The sequence below is a fragment of the Xyrauchen texanus genome, chromosome 13 (genome assembly GCF_025860055.1).
Source record: "Xyrauchen texanus isolate HMW12.3.18 chromosome 13, RBS_HiC_50CHRs, whole genome shotgun sequence".
Taxonomy (NCBI): domain Eukaryota; kingdom Metazoa; phylum Chordata; class Actinopteri; order Cypriniformes; family Catostomidae; genus Xyrauchen; species Xyrauchen texanus.
The window spans coordinates 16449878-16474652 of NC_068288.1; the positions used below are offsets into that span (position 1 = coordinate 16449878).

The 24775-nt window shown below is 37.5% G+C and overlaps 2 protein-coding genes across 2 annotated transcripts in view; one reads left to right on the plus strand and one right to left on the minus strand.

Annotated features, from left to right (window-relative positions):
• Positions 1-4264: 4264 nt before the first annotated feature.
• On the minus strand, positions 4265-19396 carry anapc11 (APC11 anaphase promoting complex subunit 11 homolog (yeast)). Its single transcript, XM_052141102.1, has 3 exons — positions 19327-19396; positions 4595-4708; positions 4265-4410 (listed from the first exon to the last, which is right to left on the minus strand). The coding sequence occupies exons 2-3, from the start codon at positions 4701-4703 to the stop codon at positions 4265-4267; spliced, it is 255 nt and encodes an 84-aa protein (XP_051997062.1). The 5' UTR covers positions 4704-4708; positions 19327-19396.
• Positions 19397-19660: 264 nt separating this feature from the next.
• Positions 19661-24775, plus strand: part of ccdc40 (coiled-coil domain containing 40) — a 68299-nt gene continuing 63184 nt past the window's right edge. Inside the window, exons 1-8 of the mRNA XM_052141339.1 lie at positions 19661-19855; positions 19961-20063; positions 20278-20362; positions 20641-20771; positions 20979-21062; positions 21186-21405; positions 22601-22758; positions 22909-23031. Of these exons, the coding sequence (XP_051997299.1) occupies positions 19965-20063; positions 20278-20362; positions 20641-20771; positions 20979-21062; positions 21186-21405; positions 22601-22758; positions 22909-23031 (900 nt within the window). The 5' untranslated portion in view covers positions 19661-19855; positions 19961-19964. The remainder of the gene's footprint in view (positions 19856-19960; positions 20064-20277; positions 20363-20640; positions 20772-20978; positions 21063-21185; positions 21406-22600; positions 22759-22908; positions 23032-24775) is intronic.

A 24775-nucleotide genomic window follows, 5' to 3' on the forward strand; every position in this document is an offset into this window, starting at 1 on the left:
GCACTGTCATGCCAAAAATTTAATATCCTAAATTGCGAACAGATTGTTTATGTCTCAAATTGTGTCTCCATGGTGACATGATAAATTAACAAAAAAAATGGGAAGAATTTTCTCATATCTTCTGCATGCATCATGTGATTTACATCAAAATTGACCCGTATGTCTGGCCTTGAGGGCTGATCACATTGATGTATGTACTGTGGGTCACGGTCGTAGCGCCACCAACTGGCAGCAAGAAGTGTGGCCCTTACAACAGTCTTTGAAAAATCCACTTACATTTAACCTGTTGACCCCCTTTTTGAGCACAAACCATGAAAATGACATACCTGAACTTAAATGGTTGTATTTTACTGGACCCTTTGGAGTATGGACACAGTTGTAGAATCTTTTGAAAGAAGACACTTCAGCCTGTATTTCCCAAGTTTCAGAATTAAGTTAGAGAAGCTGAAGTTTATAGTAATGGAAATATTTTGTGCTGAACATGTTTTTATAATGTAAAAAACAATAATAAATGTGCCAAGAAAACCCCAAAATACTATGTTCTCAAAGCCACAAGTCTAAAGAAGTTATGTTTCATATTTGAAGATGATCGAACAAAAACATAAGGTTCCTGCGAGCTTTTTTCTCTGTAAAATCGCTGGAAGCATACAGAGTAAAATTAAGGCTCTGATTTTCAAGACAACACAAAATAGGATTGCACTGCTTGGCTATTATGAATAAAACTATGCCGCATTTTTTTAAAATAGACTTTGGAGACAGGCTTGTTTTGTTTATGAGACTCTAATATATAAGATAGTATAAAGTTTTACAACATGAATGCTGCTCAGATTGCATAGTTGCCACCTAGAATATGGTCATGTTCGTGGAGCTATGTAGCACATCCCTTTTGAGCTTCAGTCACCCAACTTTGTACACATATACATCTCATGAAGCTTGCTCAGGAATTTGATATACTCCTCCCAGGGATTTTATGTTACAGGTACCAAATGTGGGAGACATCATGCCAAGACATTGACGATGCTAAATTGCAAAAGGGTTTTTGATAAAATAACAAAAAAATGAAATAAGGAAATGACTTACATCGTCTGCATGCATGGTGTGATTTTACATAAAAATGTTGCCAAATATTTGTCCTTGCAGGCTGATCACATTGATGTTGCTATTGTGGGTCATGGCCATAGTGCCACCAACTGGCGGAAGGAAGTGTGTCACGTTTAACAGACTTTGAAATATCCCTATTATGTTAACCTGAATTGCTTCCAAAAATTTTGAATAATGTCAAGACAGTGCAGATTTAAAATTCTGAAGGGATTCTTGATATCTTTAATACCGTTGCCATGGCAATATATTAAATCTCATCATTCCTTTTTGTGTATATTCATATGTTTTGAGGTATTTTGCAATTTTTGAATTTTAAATACATTTATTTAAAAAAAATATCAAATTAAATGTAAAAATACTAGAAAACCAAAATCATATTTCTAACCCAGTGCTGAATGGCAATTACAAGAAATTAGAGGGAATCCAAGCTCCATTGTGATCTACACTGTGAATGATTCCCAACAGAACACTTCTCAGTCAAGAAAGGGCAGGGACTGCTTGTGGGAGTTCATGAGTTCTTTTCCAGATGAATTCAACAGACAAATGCAAACAATTGTGTCCCCACTCAATATATACATCAACTGAGGTGCAGATGCAATCTTTGTTGATTAATATGTTAATTAATAATTGATATTTGTTTTATATGGATGGATTAGAACCTTTAACATCTTATTAATTAGCACTAGACCACTCAGTCGGACTCTTTTTTTTTTATCAGCGCTGATTTATGTACTTCTCCACTGACGTACAATATCTCATGACCTACAATAGCACACATAGACTTGAAGTTATCAAATGTATTATGGGAATCCCATCTTTTTCCTTTATGTTTGACAGAGGCAAATCAAATGCTTAAAGTCTGAAGCAGTCGCAACATTTCCAAATATACAGTAGCTATTTGTATAATCTACATATTAACGACGTATCCTTCTAAACATTCACCTGCCTGCTGAGAATGAGACACAATTTAAATTATAATTACATTTCATTGCACAACTAATGGGGATTTTAAGTGAATGTTAGGGATTTTTTGTATAAATGCGCATTTATACAAAAAATCCCTAACATTCACTTAAAATCCCCATTAGTTGTGCAATGAAATGTAATTATAATTTAAATGGTTATTAATACAGTAGGAGAGAGCGGGGCACAAAATAAAACTTTTTGGTTTTCTTACGTTTGAATAAATGTACTTGGGGTTCTATGTAATTTTCTTAGCTCATATTAATTTCACACGTGTCTTTTACACATATGGGGTCTTGTTTCATGAATACAGTGTGTACTTTTTTCGCAATCTACCTCGAAAAAAAGAATGTGAAACAGGAGAGGGACACATTGTAGCAAGACCATATAACAGCTTAAAACCCCCCTCTAACAACTGTATCTGATCTCACAAAAGACATAGAAGATAAACAAAATTTTCATGTCAATAAAAGCCATTTATTAACTTTACTATAATTTTGACACTTGATAATATATACACAACAAAGCCACAGCATTGACCGAAATAATGCGTGGATTGATGAAAAAACACACACACATGACATAATCAATAAATGTAAATGACATATCTGATTGCATGAAACTGCATATCGTTTTTTGGAATTGGGGCAGATTGCAACGCAGTGTTACAACGTGCCCTATTGGCGCATCTGAGATTTAAACCTGTCTGGTCTCTTCTGCTGGCTATCTGAGAATTAAAAGTGCAAGATGTAATGTAAGATGCTAGCTAAAAGATTGGAGATTAAAGTGATACCAAGTTTGCCTTATTTTAAATAAACAGTAAAAACAGAGATTAAAATTGATTCGTGTGAATTTTTACGTTTGCTACTTTAAAATAAACTTTTGGCGATATCTTCCAAAGTTTTTTTAATTTTTCCGCAATTTTTTTTTATCTGCACAGTGTTGATATGCAACAAGTAACAAAGTTATGTTTCGTCTCACCAGCATCCGTGGAAACGTTTAAACCACGTGTACGACAACTAACCCCACGTAAGTTTGTGCCCTGCGCTCCTCTACACTAAGAATCTGAAAACTCGAATTGTATTTGAGTTTGTGGTCGTCACTGTCTGAACTTCGGAGTTCGCTGGGTTTATTTATTTATTTATTCAAATATAGAATGGTCAATAAATGTATTTCCACTATTCTCATCTCCCCGCATCTTTTATTGCATTTTATTTTTAAAGTGTAACACCCATCCACTGACATACAGAGGCAGATATATTGATTTCTTTGTATTTAACAAGACAGATTTTTGGAGCCGTGAATTGATTCCAAGTTTTTTCGCAAGTGAACAGCCACAGTATTCAGCTCTGAATACGTTTATTAGTTTTAATTCTACTAGAAGCTGGCGCGACTTGTGTTGACGGTGTTTGTGTAATCACGTTATAGTCATATTAGCTAATATTAAAAATATTTTTTTTGCAGTGTTTGAAATCCTGTCTCGTGCCTTTCACATGCTTGAATACATATGTGCAATGTGTGATTTAGATACAAATTCAAGAATTCCCATTTGACATAATCAGGGCAAATTAGTGAAATACTGGTACAGATCATGACAAATATGCATATCACATTCAAAAGTTAATTACTTTCCTGACTTCTGAGCTAAAAGACTAGACATACCAGTCATGTTTAATGGTCATTACTTTATCCTTTATTAATGAAGGCAAGAGTTAGTGGGATGTCGATTTTAAATCAAATTTGAAATTGTGTGATAAGCTTAAGTTTCATGTTCATGACAGTGTAGTCCCTTATTTTAGATATGCACAAATACTGAGCATGGACAATGTCCTGTGACCTATCATTATATACGGTGTTAACAATATAAAATTACTGTCCCTTGGGCTGGAGAGCAGTCATATGTTATTTCTATAGTTAGCCATTTAGTACAAAACCTTACCATGTCATTTTTATTTTACTATATTTTATTTGGTAGGATATGTAAACACAGCTGCACTTTAGGATGTCAAATTTTACAGTGTAAAAACAAACAAAAAACAAATAAAAGCACCAATCTCTTTGTGTACTTAATCTCCTCATGAAGTTTCTCCCCTAAATGAAAGAAAGACCATACATTATTGTGAAAGTCATCAAGATATATTTTAAAGAGTCGACAAATCTTATGGTAAAAAAATCAGAGTGTGGTGTTTGACAGGTGAGCTCACTCTTTAAACTTCCACTCCTGACGGCACATGGGGCACTGCTGCTGCACCTGCTGGGAGTTCAGCCACTTCAGGATGCAGTGCATGTGGAAACAATGAGAGCACTGACCCCAGACCAGCGGGCAGTCGTCTCCTGGAACCTTACCTAATTAAACCAGAGAACATTTCATTGTGTTTCAACAGTGAAATATATATATATATATATATATATATATATATATATATATATATATATATATATGGCAGTGGCAGAATTAGGGTTTCAAAATAAAGCTGTTTAGGTGCAGATGGCATTCTTGTCTTTGATAAAGTCAGATCAGGTCACTCACAATCTGGACAGCAGCCGTTGAATGGTGCTCGGCAGATGCCACAGTTTTCATCATTAGCCACCCACAACCAGGATGCCACACCATTCCACTGCTTAATTTTTACCTTCATTTTCTCTGGAGATTTACAAAAAACACAATACAGAAAAAACACTTGGTAAATTTTTCATAAACAAAAATCATACCCTGACAAAAAAGCAATCCAGCTATATAATGGTACAGAGCTGGTATTTGATGGTACTCGTTCAGTGCCATGGTAGTACCATTTTCATATACCATGGTATTAAGGAATAGTTCACCCAAAAATGAAAATTCTCTAATCATTTACTCACCCTCATGCAATTTAAGATGTGTATTACTTTTGTTTTTGCAAAACACAAATTAAGATTTTCAGAATATTTCAGCTTTGTTGGGCCATACAATGCAAGTGTATGGTGACCAAAATTCTGAAGCTCAAAAAAGCACGAAGTCAGCAAAAAAGCAATCCATAAAACTCCAGGGGTTAAATCTATGTCTTAAGAAGTGATATGATATGTGTGGGTGAGAAACAGAAGATCAATATTTAAAGGGTTAGTTCACCCAAAACATTTAAATTCTCTTATCATTACAGGTGTGTATGACTTAATTTCTGTTCAGTAGTACACAAACAAAGATTTTTAGAAGAGTATCTCAGCTCTCTAGGTCCATAGAATGCAAGTGGATGGTGATCAGAATTTTAAAGCCCAAAAAAGCACAGACAGTCATAGCAAAAGTTATCCATACAACTCCAGTGATTAAATGAATATCTACTAGGGCTGGGCGATAAAATGTTATCGATATATCATGATAAAGAAAATCCACGATAAGCTTTTGAGGAATTTTCGAACACAAGCAGTTGGGCTTTCTCAGGCTGCGTTTCCACTGGGGTGGACGATCTTACAATCCACCTTGCGAGCATGATGCTCGGCTTTCATAGGAATTAATTGAAAACGCTCTCAGCTTCGCTCACAACACGCTAGTGGTAACGTAGGGTCAGACTGGATGAACTTGCTAATGCTAGCTTCCTTGCTAACAATTAGGTTACGTCGGACACCGGATTGATTCCATCCGCACCACAAGACTTCATGACAATGGTTGCGCCCTCTCATCGTCTCTAGTAAAGCGTGCAACAGAACAACAGTGATGTGGACAATAGCTCTGATCTTTCTGCGCTGTAATCTTGAATATTGTTCTCTAGCACCAAACATGCATAATTTCTGCCCTCTTTACCCTGCATGTGTGTAGACATGAAGCGCCGCATGAGTTAACGTGGTTTCAAAGCACCTTTTAGACCATATCGGTTTTCCCTTATAAATGTATCTTTATTAATCAGAATGTTACGAGCCTTTAATAATAAACAAATCGAATAATCAAATCGATTTCTGTTCTAATTTTGTGAAAATTTATTTGATGTCTGGAACGGATAAGGAAAGACTAAAATTACTAGTTGGTAGACTAGTCTCACTTTAATGAAAATATACAAATGTTTTTTTTTTAAAACGTTTTCTAAATGTTATCTCGGGACACCCCTGAACCCACATTCAGCATCATTCCACAGTCACAAGAGCTTCTATGCCCCATACTTGGGTATCTGAATCTAAAGAAATATAAAAAATATTTCATTTTAATGTAAAAATATTCCAACAAATACTGCACTGCTGTCACTATGCTTCAGAACAAACAGATGAGCCTTTAACATTAATTTTCAATTGATAAACGGTAAAAGACGGTAAAATTGGTAAAAGATCCCACAGACCCCACTGCTTGGCCATCTCTGGACCCCCTGTGCAGTTTTGTAGAGACTAATTTGACTGTTTGTATTTTTTCTTCTTTTCTTCCGTCAACTTTGAAATAAAAAAAAAAGAAAAGTGCAATGTGTAAATGTATATCGTGGTAAAAAGCGATATCGAACAATATGAAAAAGATTATCGTGATTACAATTTTGGCCATATCGCCCAGCCCTAATATCTACTAAAGCAATACGATCACTTTTGGTGAGAAACAGATCCAAACGAGTCCTTTTCACTATAATTGTTTACTTCTGGTCGCTCTATTCCTTTAATATTTCAAAATACATATCTAAAAAAAAAAAAAAAAAAAAAAAACTTAATTAACATGGCACTACTATGATACTATGTCCCAGGTATGCAAACTCATGGGAGATGAAAAAGGTGAGAAAGTCAAAGCAGGTGTTCCGGCCGATGCCAATATCCAGAGAGCAGGGTGGCCGACAGGCAAATACAATGCAGATACATAACACAATTTAATATAGAAAATAACATAAACTTGCTAAATAATTATAATAAACTCTTATTTAGCACTATATTTATTCAATTACGCACAAAACTTTAACTTTGTAAAAACATAATCCCAAAAAATATCGTATTTTAAATGGTTGATAGCAGTTTCTTCTGATTTCTGTTTAGTTATCAAGTTAGTAGTAATTTTTTTGCACATGAAGAAATTGTTATTAGGAAGAAGGAAATAACAGTACACACAGTTGTCCAGCAACCATGGATGGAATGTGCACAATAACAATTGCATTTTCTCAAAACATATCGAATCAAACCAATTGTACATACAGTGCATAGTGAAGAAGTAATTTACTTATAGCGCACGTGAAGCGCTTTTACTTTGTTAAATAGTCTCTGGTGCAACTTCAGAGGCGAGCCACATCTAATAAAATGAATGGGACAAATGAGAATGCCCAACTGCAGCCAACAGTCAACAGACGAATATAGGAAGTCCTGCTTTACAGGTTAAAGAGCCAATCACCTTTTAGATACAGACATCTCATGTCGATCAACTCGAGAACACGCATTAGCTATAATGTTTTATATATACACATGTAAAAAAAAATTGTGTAATCTGAGGTAAAGAAGCACCTTTTATAATACCAGTGTTGACAGATTTTACTGCCGATTTGAAATATGTTCTTTGATCGTAATCTTGACAAACCGTTTGAGATTTTGGTCTTTCCTCATTCAAGTTAATAGGAGCTTAACTTTCATGACTGGAAAAAGCCTCCTGAGAGCATTCCAAACATGGCCTACAGTGGACTAACTTTCTAGAAAGACTTTGGTTGCACTCACATGCTCATGTTTAACCAGCCCAAGCAGCAATCTCCTGACAGTTCGATTGGCCTGGATTACCTGCTTGGATTGTCATCATGATTTGTGAATCAGTGGAACTTTTGATCTTGTGCCTGGTTGCATAAAGCAGTTTCCCTTAAACTTTAGGGTGTTGCAGAAAGTAACCCTTAAGTGTTACTATAGGTTTTCCATTAAGTATTTATTTTTCATTTAAGTATTACACCGATTCTAAAAAAGAAGATTATGGCTGAGCTTTGCAATGGAGCATCTTAGCAATGAAAAACTGTTGCAGGATTACCGATTTCACCATTGTGCAATGGGGCGACCATGACCACACAGCACTACCACTCACTACCTGATAGCTGATAGCAATGCAATTTTTTTTTTGTTTTGTTTTGCAACTGGGAGTTTCCAGTCAGTAGTGGGAAATGTTTTCCACATACATAAATAGTGAGTAGAGTTGTTCACCGGGTTGTAGGACCCCTTTGCCATCATGTAAATAAATGTACAATTAGTGTGCGACAATCTGTGCAAAAATCACAAATGTTGGTGCATCGTGGCCCGGAAGCATACACAACTCAAGGATTTTCTCTTTTGTAAGTCGCTTTGGATAAAAGCGTCTGCCAAATAAATAAATGTACATTTTGGCAGAGAGCAAGATTAGGAGAGACTTTGAAGCTGGAGTGCACAGTGGCCTCCTGCTCGGGGACAGAAGTTACCCCTGCCGACCATGGCTCATGACACCCTCCATGAATCCCCTTAACTCTGCACAGGTATGTAAATTACACATAATGAAACACTTATGTATATTTTATTTAAATTAAATTAATTAGTGCCTAAAAGATTTGCATGCGCAAATATTTCTTTTTTTTTTAAAATGTCAATCAAGTTGTAAGCATAAGATATGCAGTATTATAATATTTTACATCGGTGTATAAAGTGTTGTGAATCTGCATCTCTACATATTTTCACAAGATAAATGTGACCTGTATTCTTCCAACTTTAATTTTGTGCACTTACACTTTTGGCAAAAACATTCGCAAGCAGGGTACATTTTGAGCGTGAGCAATCATTCTCTGAGCGAGAGAGCAAGGAGAATGGCATTGTTGAGATCCTTCACCCCTTTCTTCTTTATCAAATTGCTGATCATACCTTTGCAAAACTTTTGGCCTTAGAGTAGGGAAAAAAATAATAATTGCCAAATGTGTAAGTGCACAAAAATGAACGTTGGAAGATTATGGATCACATTTATCGTGAAAATATGTATAGTTGTAGATTCACTGTCTCCAGCGTGTTGAGCCTTCAAGGGCTTGCATAATTATTTTTGCCTTAGTAGTGTTATTCAGATACATTTTTTTATTGATTTCATATATTAACAAATAAAAGCAAAAACATTTACAAATAGAATCAATACTTAACCCCACCCCCTCCCATAAAATCAAATATATATTATTTTTTTTTACATTTAATAAAATATAATAATCACACACAACATCTACACCTCTCTCTGTCCCTCCCCGAGAGCCATCCAAAAATGCCAGATATTTCCCCACTTTCCCAAAAAACAAGTCCAAGCTGCCACCCTCTCCATCTCCACCACAGAAAAGATGACGCTCCGTCCGACTTCTAACCCCTTAAAATTACTTGTCTGCCAATCATAACACTTGTCAGAACCCAATGTTTTATAAATATGTCCCCCAAATTTATGACCGCCCCATCGTCCAAAATACAAAGTCTGGGGCAAAATAAAACTTAGTGCCCAAAACATTACACAAATAACTCTGAACCCTCAACCAAAAATCCTGAATCTTAACACACCCCGAAAAGACATGAGTTATGACTCCAACTTCTTATTGGCAATGCCACCAGGTGCGTGTGTCTTAAAACCAAGCCTATAGCGGCTGGGAAGGGTCTGCTGTCACAGGATGAGAGCGGCCCCTATAAGCGAAATAAAAACCATCACTGATGCCTCGGTTGTTTTGACACGTGAGACTGCACGTTGAATGCAGCGGAACACTGCACGGAGCTGAACAATGCAGATTTAAAACACCAACAACTAAAAGGTATGTATACAGTACATGTTGTCATATCATTATAAAGTAATTCATTTCTTGAATAGATGCTGCATAACAGCAGAATGTTTGCCGACAAGGCTGAGAGGACGCTAACATTAAAGCTAACCTCAAGCGGTTAGAACAATGTGACAAAAAACATGCCTAGTTCGACCCAAATGTTTAAGAAAAATGTATTACCATATATTTGCATTAGTTTATATACAGTCGCGTTTAGGCTTTAGCCAGCCAAGTTATATATTTAAAGGTAGTGAGAGATTTAAGAAAAATATCTTAAGAAAAATGTATAAACAAATCAGAAATGCATCTGATTTTAATGAATTTTATTATCGTCACGGTAATATGTAGTTTTGTCATTTTAATAAAATAATCATCAAGTGATCAGTGTGTGACGAGTTTCTCACGGAGAATTTAAACGAGCATAACAGCGAAAATACAAACAAAAAACATCTCTGAATCTTATAGAAGCGTTAAAAAAAGCATTGCAATTAATTTATTTGTTTGCCCTTCTCACCAGAAATGAAGTGATCGTTGTCTTGGTTTTAGGGTAATAGAGCATTTACCTCATGCTTTTCATGAGAAGAGAAACCCTAAGGCATGTAAAAAGTGACAAATATAAAATACAGCATGTAAAATTATGTGTATACTGTTCATTTCAACATTTATTGAATACATTTTTGAAAAATGTAAGTTATATCTCAACATTAGTTAATCATCCAGCAGTTCAATTTGGATGTATATCTATTATTTACTTTAATATTAATTAATATAGTTCATATATATATATATATATATATGTGTCACGTGTGTCTCTTATTGTTAAGTAAATCAGCGATACACAGCTCTATTAAGAAAATAGAGTTTGTTTTTGTGAGTTAAAGATGGATCAAAGTGAAAATAAAGGTCAGAGAGTGTGGTCTTAGCCCATTATACACTAAGACTACACAAACTAAGTTTTTGATCAGTCTTTTTTGGCTTGTTTTCCAAAAATAATATCTAAAACTCCTTTAAAACAATGTACATATACATTAGTGAAGAAAACATTGTTATTGGAGAATGTTGAATACAATATTTAATATTTTTAAATATCTAAAAACAGCTTAATTAAAACAAGATACATTTACCTGAGAAGCAACATATAAGATATTTAGACTTGCTTTTAGAAAATGTGGAAAACAAAACTCTTGATTACAATAGGTTTTTTGCAGTGAATTTTTACTGAATTAAACTTAAGAAAAAGTTTTTTTCCCTTGCAATTCAGTTAATGTCATTTAGAGATATTTTTAAAAGATGATTTTGTCCTCTTTATTGATAGTAAGCATGTTTAATACAACCTTTTAAGTCTAGGCACAAGCTGAATAGTCGGTTAAGAGCTAATGATTAATCGTTGCAATCAACCATATAGTGGAATAATCATTCTAATAATCATTAGATTAGTCGATTATCAAAATAATAATTAGTTGCAGCCCTACTCTGAATTAGCAGGGAGTAATACACAGATGCCTCATAACCTTTTCCAAAAGCAGTAATCACCTCTCCCAAAGCATCTGCCACCTTAGGGGTGTATGTGCTACTCACAAAGAACGTACGGAGCATGTGGCACAGCTGTAGATACCTATAAAACTCCCAAAATTATGACCAAAATTCTCAAAAGATCTCAACACTCCTCTCTCATACAAGTCACAGAGTGTAGCAACCCCCTCACAATCCACTCTGACCAACAGAAAGGGGACTTATTGATATATAATTTGGGTTCAGCCATGTGCTTGAGGCAACATTTAAATAAACGTCTGAATTAAACACTCTGGCCACTCTTGTCCAAATCACGTGCAAATGTGAGATAACAGTTTGTGACTTAACTTTTCAGATTATTTTGATAGAAAGGATTTGCAATGGCGAAATAGGGGCAAGGACTTCTTTCAGGTGGAATCGTCCAATGAGCCAAATGCCTGAGACCGAATGCATAATAATAAATCAAAATCATGTGTAGGCCTAGCCCACCTTTATCAATCGGTCTATATAATTTGTTGAAATGTAGTCTGGTACGTTTACCATTCCAAATGAAGGACTTCGCTATGCTGTCACATTGCTTGAAATAAGAGTGGGAGACATCTATAGGGAGTGACTGTAGCAGGTAGTTGAATTTTGGAATACAGTTCATTTTAATAAAATTAATCTTCCCAGTCATTGATAAATGTAATGAAGCCCACCTGTCCGCAGAGCTAGAAAACCTTTTAATTAAAGGGTCAAAATTAACTAACTAAATCAGACAAATTTGCTGGGAATAAAATAGACAAATATTGAATGCCCTGTTTGGGCCACTGGAAGGCACCCGGCTGGAAGGCCGTAACTGGACAATATGCTGTCAGAGCCAAAGCTTTGACAATTTGACAATTAATCATGATTAAAATGGTCACGGTTATTAAACCATAAGAATCTGGAAGCTATGGCTAAAAACCTGAAAAAAAACACCATGTTCTATATTTTTTTGTTTTTTTAAACATTTAACTGAAAAGGAGTCTTTCAGTGTGGGTCTAACTACTGCGCAAATGTATCCTGCCCTCTGCCTGGCTGGCTGTGAGGCTGTTAATATGGTAACAGAGTTCACAAGGTGATTGTCTAGGTAAGGCGGGCGTGTGCAGAACCTGAACTTTCTCTACTCTAATAAGATTTCAGTGAGCGTAAAAGTGCTGTGATTATCCGGCTTATCGTAAGATTACTGAATAAAGAAAGAAGGTTCTCCTAGCCTAACACAGTTTTATTTTAAACATATGGTTTAAGTTATAGATGTTTTTTTAGTTTTTGGTTATTTATTTATTTTTTATTTATTGAAAGGGTATACATACTTTTTTGTTGAAAAGGTAAAGTACGTTTTGGTGTCAGAGGGCAGACAGAGAAAATTGCACCTACTTAAATAGAAGTACTTTACCTACTTGTTGTCAACTTGTTTTCAGTTAAAAGTAGGAATATATATGTTAACTGCATGTCCTAATGAATGCTGAAATAAAACTTAAGTTATGATATGTTTGTGGAGGTTTCTATTCTTGCATAATAGGTAAATTTGCAAATAACAAATCGTGAAATCATGATTTTTTTTTCATCAGACAATAATCGAACCAATACAAATTCACATTGTGACATCCCTAATTTAGACCAATTGACTTTGTATCCTGAGAAATTGGAAAAGGAATTAATAATTCTGTGGAGGCAAGGCATATATCTACTAGGGTCAGAGACAAATAATAATATATTATATATATATATATATATATATATATATATATATATATATATATATATATATATATTCACAAAAAGCTATTCACATAATGCAAAATAAAAGTATGCATACGTAAAATACATTTTGCAAATGCAAAACATACTTCATAGATATACAACTAGTCGCAAAAAGTTTCGAATGTTTAAAATGTACGAGTGTATCAATGAATCTGAATGTGCAAATCATCATTCACGTGTGAATCCCCTCGGATTTGTGTGTGTGTGTGTGTGTGTGTGTGTGTGTTTTTGAGACTTTCCTGGCAGAGCTCTCTTCCCACGTGGGTCTGTCGTACTCTTTAGACAATCAGATGCGAGCTTAACCAATCATATCATAAGCCACTGAGAGTGCATTCAAGGAGCACGATTCTGCACACCTTTTGCACAATATGGATTAATTAGAACGGAAATGAAGCCTTTACATCAGTAATCCAGCATGGCAAACGAAGAACAGGAAGCACGGGTAAGTGAAGTAAAATGTTTTTGGACAATAAATGTATTGTGACTGAAAAAATAATGAGGATAGTATTGATAATGAAGCATGCAATTTCCCTAGTTTAACTAAGCACATTGTTTAGCCTAATTAGGAGAATATAGAATATAGAATATTTTTCAACATTCAGAAATCATAGAGTGAATTATCAATGATTAGATATTGTAGCGGTTTCACCAGTGATCAAATAAAATTGCACTAGCATTTCGAAAACTTGTCAGAGTACAGCATTATACTGTATTCCTGTCATTATGGTTGTCTGGTCCAGGGATGCTTTTCGATTCTGTATTTGTGCATTCTGCTAAAGTTGTTTTGCAGATGTTCAGATGAAGTCACAATAATGGCAGAAGCTTTCTTTGCCAAAACATTTTGAAGTAAACCAAGCATAAGGTATTAAGTAACTACAGCCAATAAAAAAAAGGTATAACGTATAGAATTGTTGATTTAACATTAACTCATGTAAGGTTCTTGAATTACATTTTTTGTTTGACAGGCATTATCATCAGAAGTGGAATCAGCTGCAAGGGCTCTTATTGATGTGTTAGCCAGGGGCCTGGCTCCATCTTCAGCTAGTAGCATTGGTACATCAAGGAGTGTTAATACACCAACAAGAGAAAATGTGCGAATGAGTGGAACAAGTGCCATTACTCCTTTGCCGTCAGTGCCAGCACCAGAAAATAGGGTGAGGCAGGCATTAAAAAGGTAATTTTATGTATTTTCATTTAAACATTTAGCATTACTGAAATATTTTAAAAGATGGTAATGACACATTAAAACATATAAGAGAAATAACTTTTCCTCCAAAATGTGTCTCTTTGTCACTCTGGCCGTAGGCAGTTCCCAAGTATGTTTAGGACTGAAAATGACCAGCCTAAGGGAAAAAAACATTTCTCTTTGGCCAAACCTGTCAATGTGAAAAAGACAGATTTTCAAATATATATGCTCTCCGAACCAACCACGTTTACTCCAAAAGGAGATGAAGACTTAGAACTTGTACGTGCTGGGCTTGAGAAAAGGCTGTTAAGTGTTCCAGACACCTTTAAACACAGTGAGGTAATTGCAAACATAAACAAAACACGAGTGAATGTGAAGTAATGTGAGCTTTTTTTATACTGTAGGTGCGCGACAGCACAGCCAGACTGCTCCTGTCTGTATCTTTAACTCAGTGCTTCTCAACTGGTTTTGGTTTAGGACAGATTTTACATTGGACATCAAGTGTCGACCTGCCATAGATTAAACATAACCTGTATTTAATGTATTTAACCTGTATCCTGGGTTGCATTTCCTTTTATGTTGTATAGTTTTGTTCATGGTTTTCCAGTAGAAGGACATGCATCAAGTGACATTATCGAAACACATCTTGAAACTTTAACTAGAACTGCCACTGTTGATATAAAATGAAGTCTAATAGATTCTACCTTTAGATTATTTCATATGAAACTATAACATTTTGTCAAAATATTACTATTAAAATTTTTTTGCCGCATAGAATAGTGTTGCTCTTTTCTTCAGTGCTGTTTGGCATGTCAGGGCTGCTACTGTTTGAGAGGTTCGAATTGACAATCTCCATAACACTTTAAACTAGAAGTCTCGCTAGAATTGAAATCGGTCACAGTTTTGATGTCTGCTCGCCACAATATCGAGGGAAGCCCGGTCGTTGAACGCGCGAGCCAGTGAGAAGAGCAGATCATTAGCGCGAGCTCATTACACTAGCGAAAGTGCAGATGAGAAGTCTTTAGCTGTTTGCAAGATTATCATTAAATCTGCCTCGGCAGGTAAATACTCGATCACTTGGGCGGCCGCCGAAATATCTTCAATGGGAGAAGTTACCATGGCATTGTTATTTCCCTGCTGTCCGCGACCCAGTCCGAATAGGCCAGTTGAGAAACACTGCTTTAACTCACACACACACACACACACACACACACACACACACACACACACACACACACACACACACACACACACACACACACACACACACACACACACACACACACACACACACGACAGACCCCCTCGCTGCAGACATCTGCTGCATGTGTGTGTGTGTGGGGCGCAAGTTGACGAGTCTGACAGACAGTCGAGAAGGAAAGGAGATGTGCACGCGCATGTGAGAATCTCCATCCGGTTGCATTTTTTTCTCTCAATACCGTAGATAAGCAAATGTACATGGGATGATAACCGTCCATTTTCAAACCATGGTATACCGTGAAACCGGTATACTGCTGCAACCCTAGTAGGCATGTAGATATTTTTCGGCCATCCTTAGTATCTATTGTCAATCTGGCCGGGGAACTCCAGTGCAAAAGCGATCCTCCGTCAATGCAAATGTTTCTTGAAGGAATGTTATTCCACAAAACAAACTCAAGCCGCTAGGCGGAACCAACAGAAACAAAAATGGCACCCAGCTTCCTCAGACAGCCAGAGTAAGTACAGCGAGTTAATCCACTTTGGAGCTACATGAGAAAAACCTAATGTCTTACCCATTGTTTCTTTGAAAAACAGTGCTTGTTTGGGACATGAAAATACTTTGCGACCATCCATAGCATCTATTCTTAGTTTGGCCAGAAACATCAGTGCAAAAGTGATCTTCAGTTTATGTAAGAGTTTCTTACATTCCTTGAATCGATCGTGTTTCTCTCGTCAAATTCGCAAAGTCAGAGAACAAGAAAATATTTTGATTTTTTCCAAGAAAGCTTTCCTTTGCTCCAAGATCTTTATCGGATGACCTCAGAAATTTGGCCAGAATTGGCTCAGCGGATCTCAGAGTCAGGACTCTATGAGCTTGCTCGATTTCCAGCTTGTGGCATGTTATTTCGAGCAGACTCAGAAGAGCTCGTCTAGGAATTTCACCAGATCTCTGCCTTCTTCATGCTCAGGAATTCCAACAATTATTTTTTTTGGATCCTATTTTCCAAATCTTCCAGTTTTTCCAAAGTGCCCTCCATGTCTATTTTGGTCACCAGTGGATTAGCGGCCAATTCCCTTTCCGATGACTCCAGATAATCAATCAGTTTCTCAACATCTGCCACTCTTGTAACAAACTCAAAGACTTTTATTGCCATCGCCATAAACGATCAACGTATTACAGCGAGATCTTACAAGTCAGCTACAAACTTCGTTAGTATCAATGACATGTTGGACAGTTGACGTTAGATTTCACCCGCCAAGCCGTTCAAATCGAGTCCCTGGTCCGCAGGCCCATCAGGGGGTTTCAGCTTGAGCATGCAAGTGTCTTTTAATGTCTCCAGAGCATGAGTATTTTGACGTATTTGCCATGTTTACCTCCAAGAACTAATATGTAGCTGGGTGTATCGAATCTCACAAGATTATAACATAAAAATTATTAAAAACAAGGTGTTTAACAGCAGCTCTTCCCCACAGTGCTGAAAAGGTCTACGTATGAAAGAAATATATATATGACCAGTTTGGAAACACTTAACTGAATTTATGTCTCTCAAGATCTTAAAATAACCATGTATTGGCTAAGCCACAAGATAAAGTGTCATTTTGCTGATATGAGAGAATAATGTTGTCTCGACCTGTGTTACACTGATCCGCTGGCTCAGTTTCATTCTCTAAACTGCCAGGACAGGTGAGTCTGCCCCAAGGATGTCTTGCACCATCTTGGTAGAGTCTGACAACTCAGCTGGGGATGGCCCTCCACCTGTTTATCAATTTTGTTGACGTTAGCTCTCTTTGATACTTTATGGCAACAAGTAAACGCACTCAGCACTATGGTGCAGTGACAATAATACAAACTTAAAGTATAGTACAGTTTTATCTTACCAGTTTATCTGGACTCCCTCCTATAAACGCTCAATTCTTTTTTAGCGACCACAGACATGTTTTCATATTTTAATGACCTCCTGGTCAGTCCTCTTTACACAGATTCTTTGTGTAAAGTTTTTCCATTATTTCCTCCCACAGTTTCTGTTTTTTGACAGCAGTTACAATTGGATTAAAAAAGCTTTTTAAAATGTCTTTTCTTTTCCCATACTTATCTAAAAGTATACATTTCTCCTCTTCTGTCCAATTTGGGTTTTTTTTTGTTTTACTTATCCATTTTTACATTGGTTTCTGCCAAACTAACCACATACTGGGTTAACATATTGTGTCCATGGTAACTGTAGAATTAGTTTACGGCAAATCCTTGCTCACTCAAGTAAATCCCTTAAGGGTTTCTCTTAAGAGAAGTGCATAAGGCAGGGGTGGACTGGCCGCGGGCATTTTCCCGGCGGCCCGCTGCATCATTTGGGCTAGCCCATTGCGAGTGGAGTGGTGGTGTAGTGGTCTAAACCACATAACTGGTAAACTGGTAATCAGAAGGACGCTGGTTCGATCCCCACAGCCACCACCATTGTGTCCTTGAGCAAGGCACTTAACTCCAGGTTGATCCGGGGGGATTGTCCCTGTAAGAAGGGCTCTGTAAGTCGCTTTGGATAAAAGCGTCTGCCAAATGCATAAATGTAAATGTAAATGTAATTGCTGTGCAAGTACCGGACACTCCTACAGGCAATATAGGCGGCCACCCTGGGCTCCAACATGCCTGCGCGGACCCAATTACAGAGTGAATATTCAACAAACTTGTTGTGAAAAACTTCACTTATTTTTATTTTGAAATTACTTACAAATCGGAGGGCATTTCCGTATGTGTGCATTAACACCGTATTACACGTGGACCTTATTATTTGACATACAAATCACAATAATGGTGACAAAGACAACATTAAGTATAAGATGAGCTCTGAATAAATCACAAAATGACAAATAACTGCAAGTTAGAACAAATACAATAACATCAGCGTATATAAAATCTGCAAAAAGTAAAGCTATGAGCAGTACATAGCATAATTTATGCATACGGCAGGGAGCTGAAGTGTGGCTTGCTGAATAATGCTCACCCCTGATACAAAAGCAGAAAATCAGTGATGAAAAATATTACTTTGTGGGTATTGGAGTCTTTGAGGCTTACTTTGTTTAAAGGATAGCAGAGACAGTTCTTGTCAAAGCATAGGGCTTTTCACTTTTTCTCAAGAATAATCTGGGTAAGGAATTCAAACACAGCAGATATAAAGACTTAAAAACTCACATAGAGTGAAAATATGAGCAACAAATCTGCCAAATATCTGCAAAGATCTACACAAAGAGGTATGTTTATTTTGTTTTACATATATTTATATGTACAATTTGTTTTAAATAAACATTTACACGTCGTTATGTGAGTAACTGACGTGAAATGTTAAGCATGGTCATCAGTGTACTGCTGTGTGACGCTTGTAACAGCACCTAAAATACACACTTTCCTGTGTACTTACATTTTAAACTATATCTGAGGTTAAAGTAACCCTTTCCAGATATTTTAATGAGGAAAATGTAGAAAATGCAACCAAACATTTTGGGAAAATTAGCTTCAGAAAAGGTGACTTTAGCTGAATCGTGATTAGTTTGGATCCCTGATGTCCAAAAAGCATGTTACGTTTTGTTAGAGTAGCAAGAAACCAAACTGAGTGGTGTTCTACAACACTGTGACTTAGGATATACACACATCAAAACGTGTCATATGATTTTCTGAAAATATTTTTAAATAAGCAGCACAAACAAGAGCTGTAAAACCACTCAAGAAGCAGCTCTCAATACATATTCACACTTTCAGGCAGGCTAATGCCAGTGAAAAAGAAAATGGTCTGCATCTGTAAACTCGAAAATAAAATAAATGCAAACATAAAATACTTAGTACAACAAAGAAGACATAATTAAACGATGTTTGAACGTACTGACCCCCTCAAGTACGATCACGTCCTCCATCTGATTCGCGCAAAAACAACTTCAGCTTCTTCCACGCGCGCGATGAAGCCCACTGTAAACATAACACCGCCATCTATTGCATGGTAGGACACATAGCTAAATATATTTAAACGTTTCGCATAGATTTAAAAAATATATATTTTAAAACCTTAACGACAAAAACAAAACAAAAAAATATATATAATTTATTTTCTTTTAAAATAATTTTACATGTATAAGTACATTTTTTATTTGGTGTATTTTGTCTTGTACAGAGGAGAGCGTCCGGAAGAGTGTCGTTTCTAAGCAACAGAGAAGGAAAGAAAACATTGCAGGTCTACCGCTGCTGTAGGATTGGAGAAATAACACAGAAAAATTTATTTAAAGACATAAAATCATGCTCTTAATTCAGTTGACGAACTGCCTTGTTATATAGCCAATTTACGAGAACTGAGAAAGTGAAGAGAGAAAAAAACATTAGTTCATTACAGCTCTGCAAGTGACGCGAAGGCAATAGAGACAGGTGAAAATGTCAACACTTTAACAATTTATTATCCTATTCGATCAACGTATATTTTCAAGTGTCTGTGTATTTATGTTATTTTTATTTGTTTACGTATTGTTTTAGAGAGATGGATAGCGATGGAGGTCTGCAGGAGGATCAGATGAACAGACAGGACGTGACTCCTCGCCGTCCTGATGAAGTTACTGAACTCACTGTGCCTAATGAGGTCTAGAATTTCACCTGAACCTTTAATTTCCAACAGTTTAAAACTACATACTGTATATGACTAATTATAATACTCAAGAATTTCATAGATATGGTTTCAAAGGTGGTTCCAGTGCTTTTTTACCCTTTAGGGCAATAGGGCAAACCATATGAACTGAAGAGGTTTATTTGAGATTTTAGTTTGAGAGTGATGGTTTTTAATTATTTTCTCATAGGCTGGATCAATGGAGTGGTCAGACAGGCATGGGGGAAGCATTGGTCACTCTGGATCCAGTAGACCAGTGCTGTTGGCCAACTCTGGTGTGTGTCATGTGACTAATGATAATAGAATATAATAGAAAAGAAAAATTGTTTGTATGGACTAAAATTATGAATGAAATGGCAGTACTGTTTTCTGTTACAGATCCTAAACATTTAGTCTGTTACAAATCATAAACTTTTATGCTTTTAGAGTATTCAGTGTTTCTTTATCATGACAGAATATCAGCTTCATACACTCATTCATTCATCCTATCCAAAAGAAAATGCAAATGATTTGCTCCTAATATTGAATTTTTTTATTTGCTCCTTGCTTTTAGACAACATGAGATCACCTGTGCTACCCCAGCACTCCCTTTTGCTGGAGCTGAGTAGCAGTGATGCAGAAGGGAGAGTCAGAGAGGAAGAAGATGAGGAAGAGGAAGAACTTGTGGTTCTGGATCCCGAGCATGTGTGTGAACATGATCAATTGTGTTAAATGTACTGTATCTAAAGCAGTGACTGAATACCTTTATTCTCAATGTTATTTGGACAGCGTAGTATTTATCATCAATGGTAATCTTAACAATATATTGGCTCTGAGTAGTTTGATGCATGTACCCAGATCTAATGTTTTTTTTAATTTTTTTTTATTTTTTTACCATTTTGTACCCATCAGCCTCTAATGAAGAGATTCCAGTCTGCATTAAAAAAACACTTCAGTAATCATCTTCAGAGACTGAACCTTGAGCTTTGTGAGAAGGTAGTACTAGAAATTGATGCACTATTTTCCCTTATTAATGACTGATTCTGTTCATTTGAAGATATGTGCTTGCACACACACAAACAGAGGTAAAGAAAACTGATCAAAGCTGCTCTACCGCAGATGGAATTGGAGAAGGCAGAGTCTCAGAGGCGTCAGAAACTTGCTGAAGAGGTGTACATAGTACAGGAGATGTTGGCTAGACTTCAGGCATCTCTGGAGGCCACTCATGATGCCAACGCCCAGGCTGCAACGCAACGGAGATGGGCCCAAGATCAACTGGATGGAGTGAAGAATCAGTACCAAGCCACAGCCAATCAGGTGAACAAACAACGTACACAAGGTAAGAATTATACTGATTGAAAATTGTGATTTCCAGGCCTAGTAAAAAGTATGGAAAATAATAAAATCTTAAAGGGATAGTTCACCCAAAAATGAAAGTTCTCTCATCATTTACTCACCCTCATTCCATCTCAGATGTTTATGACTTTCTTCTGCAGAACAGAAATGACGATTTTTGAAGGATATCTCAGCTCTGTAGGTCCATTCAATGCAATCAATCGTGACCAGAATGTTGAAACTTCCAAAACCATATCCAAAAATCAAAATAATCTGAAGCAATATGATAGGTTTGGGTGAGAAACAGATCAATATTCTTATCATTTTTACTGTAAATTTCCACCTTTGACCAGCCACGACCAGTAGGTGGCAATAAGCACGAAAAATACAAATCACCAAAAAAAAAAGAATGAAAGTGGAGATTTATGGTTAAAAAAGGACTGAAATTATCTGCTTCTTACCCACACTAATTATATCACTTCTGAAGATATGGATTTAACCACTGGACTGCTGACTTTTGATTATTGGATCTATTTTATGCTGAATAATGTGATTTTTGGAGATTCAAAGTTCTTGCCACCATTCACTTGCATTGAATTGACCTACAAAGCTGAGATATTCTTTTAAAACATCTCTATTTTTGTTCTACAGAAGAAAGAAAGTCATACACATCTGGGATGTCATGATGGTAAGTAAATGATGAGATAATTTAAATTTTTCGGTGAACTATCCCTTTAAAAAGTCATAATAATTTCTATAGCGAATAAATATTTTTAGCTCCTCTGCACTAAATTATTTCATTGGCTAGAATTTGTCTTTTAGACTGGAATCTTTATATATATATATATATATATAAATAAACAAATAAACCTTATTGAGTCATTATGAACAAACTTAATGGTTCAGAAAGTCTGGGAACACTACAGCAGAGAGGATAATCCTCTCACAAAGAGCATCAGACCCTGAATAAGGCCTAAATCTTAGAAGATAATAATATGTTTAATGAATGATAGCTGCAGCTAAACATTATGTTTTGGCTGCATTAGGTGCTGTAAAAAGAACTTATTTATCTTTCCTTCATCTCCTGTTCTTTATTAATGCTGATCTCTCAAATAGCTATGCTGCTCTCCTCTATCCAGTCTGGCAGAGAATCAGCAAAATTGAAAATCTTGCCCTGATTGCCTGTGCTCTCTTTATAGTCTCTGAATTACAGTCTCAGGTGGACAGCTTTGCCCTGAATCTGCTGTACATGCAGGAGGCCAACATTGATCTGCGCTCGGACATCAAAGCCATTATAAACACTTCACACAAGGCCCAGAGGGAGAGAACTCAGGCAGAGGCGCATAAACACCAGCAGGTTGAGCTATGTGGCCTATACTGTATACTGTATGGTCAAATGTAACAATGTAACATGTGTTTTGCTATTTTAGCTCTCATTCATGACTTCAATTCTCACCAGTGCACTGAAACTCATACAAATATTCAAACAAATCTTTCTCTTTCTCAGGATCTTTATGTGGAGCGCTTGACCAAGCATGTGGAGAAGCTCTCAGAGCAGATCTCTCTTTATGAGGTTCAGATCATTGCTCAGACTGAGGAGACAAAGGCTGCAAAGGATGGTCTTTCAGAGGTTAGAAACCTCTGCTCGTGCATAACAATCAACTCTGCACTGACACTTTTTTATTTTTCAACATGAATTCACATTAAAGGGAGTCAGACAATATTTCACATAATTCCTTGGCTCCTAATAATAATTTTAATAATGGCTTGTAGGGGTGAGTGTTATGAACAAAATCTTTTGAAGGTATTAGTAATTTTATATCAGGGTTACAGCATAAATAAAAAAAGTTTGCTTTAGTTGCAAATTCAATGAAAAAATGGCTTATATTTGAAATAACCACATGGCAATGCCTATTTTTGGGCAGTCCAGTTAATTTAAAGGGGTCATGACATCTTCTGATATATAAGAGTTCATTGTACTATAAAAACATACGTTTGGTTACATATGTAACCTCCGTTCCCCGAGGGAGGGAACGACACGTTGTGTCGGAGAAGCGACACTAGGGGTCTCTCTTGAGCGCCGATATTCACCTCTGACCTATTGAAAAGGGCCAATGAGAGTTGGCAGTCAGTATTTGCATACCCCGACCCTGCATACGGGTATTTAAGCGGGGCAAATACGGAAGTTTAGTCAGGATTTATCTGAGGAGCCGGAAATGGTCCGGCCACAACAGTGGCTCGGTTCAGCGACATGGCGGAGGAAAGACACAACGTGTCGTTCCCTCACTCGGGGAACGGAGGTTACATACGTAACCAAACATTCCCCTTCTGTCGCTCTCTCCACGTTGTGTCGGAGAAGCGACACTAGGGGACCCATTCCAATCTTGCCATGTGCTGAACCGTGGACGTGAACTGCCGATACAGAGGCGGGCAGGGATTCATCCAGTGCCACGCATCGTCTGTACCCGGCTGCACGTACCCTTCCCCAATGCCCCATACGAACATCGGGATCCTTCTAGTTACCCTGAGAGGGGAACAAGGCGATGTTTGCCAACATGGGAACGGGCCAGCCTGGCTGGGCCTCTTTTCTCTCTATGTTTCTCGCATAGAGCAATCACGGCCGGGGCCCTTACACGCATATAGGGAAGGGGGTCTTACCCAGACCCTGCGGAGACCACACCTGCCCTTTTTCTTGGGGAGGAAAAGTGGTAGACACGTCGCACGGCCGTCTTAGGGCTCGTGTGGAAAGTATGGTGCGGTGGTAGATCCAGCCTCGAAAGGGGGGAGTTGCTACAGCACGGCGACCGGGGCAGCTGTAACTGCCTAAGGGAGACACGGGGGTCCGCTCGTAAGGGGACAGAACCGTGGAAATACACACAGGGGGAGTCCGAGCAGGAGGCCTTACCTGTGGAGCACCTATACCAGTACAGGGTAGCCATCAGGGTACCCGCAGTGGCTTGGGTCGGCGAGTTCCTCCGCTGAACTGCGGACCCGGAGGGCTGGGGAGGAATCGACTAGGGTCCCGACTCGGAGTGGGGCGCCCTGGGAAAAAAGGCGCACTACTTAACCTTGACGTCAGGAAAAGGGCGCTGGGCGCAAGCGATCCACCCGGCCGGTCGGTCTACGTGTTAACGAGTTCTACGGGCTCGGACCTGACAAAACACGAGACGCAACCGACTCAACGCGGAGGTTGTAAAACCTCGTGAAGGTGTTGGGTGTTGCCCAGCCCGCGGCTCTACAGATGTCTGCTAGGGAGGTGCCCTTGGCCAGTGCCCACGAGGACGCAACACCCCTTGTTGAGTGAGCTCGGACCCGCAAGGGTAGGGGCACGGCCTGGGGATGATAAGCCAGTGTGATGGCGTCGACAACCCAGT

Coding starts and splice junctions, on each gene's coding strand:
- anapc11 (XM_052141102.1), bottom strand. CDS start 4,703: ATGAAGGTAAAAATTAAGCAGTGGAATGGTGTGGCATCCTGGTTGTGG. Junction 4,411..4,594: donor CAACGGCTGCTGTCCAGATT/GTGAGTGACCTG, acceptor TGGTTTAATTAG/GTAAGGTTCCAGGAGACGAC.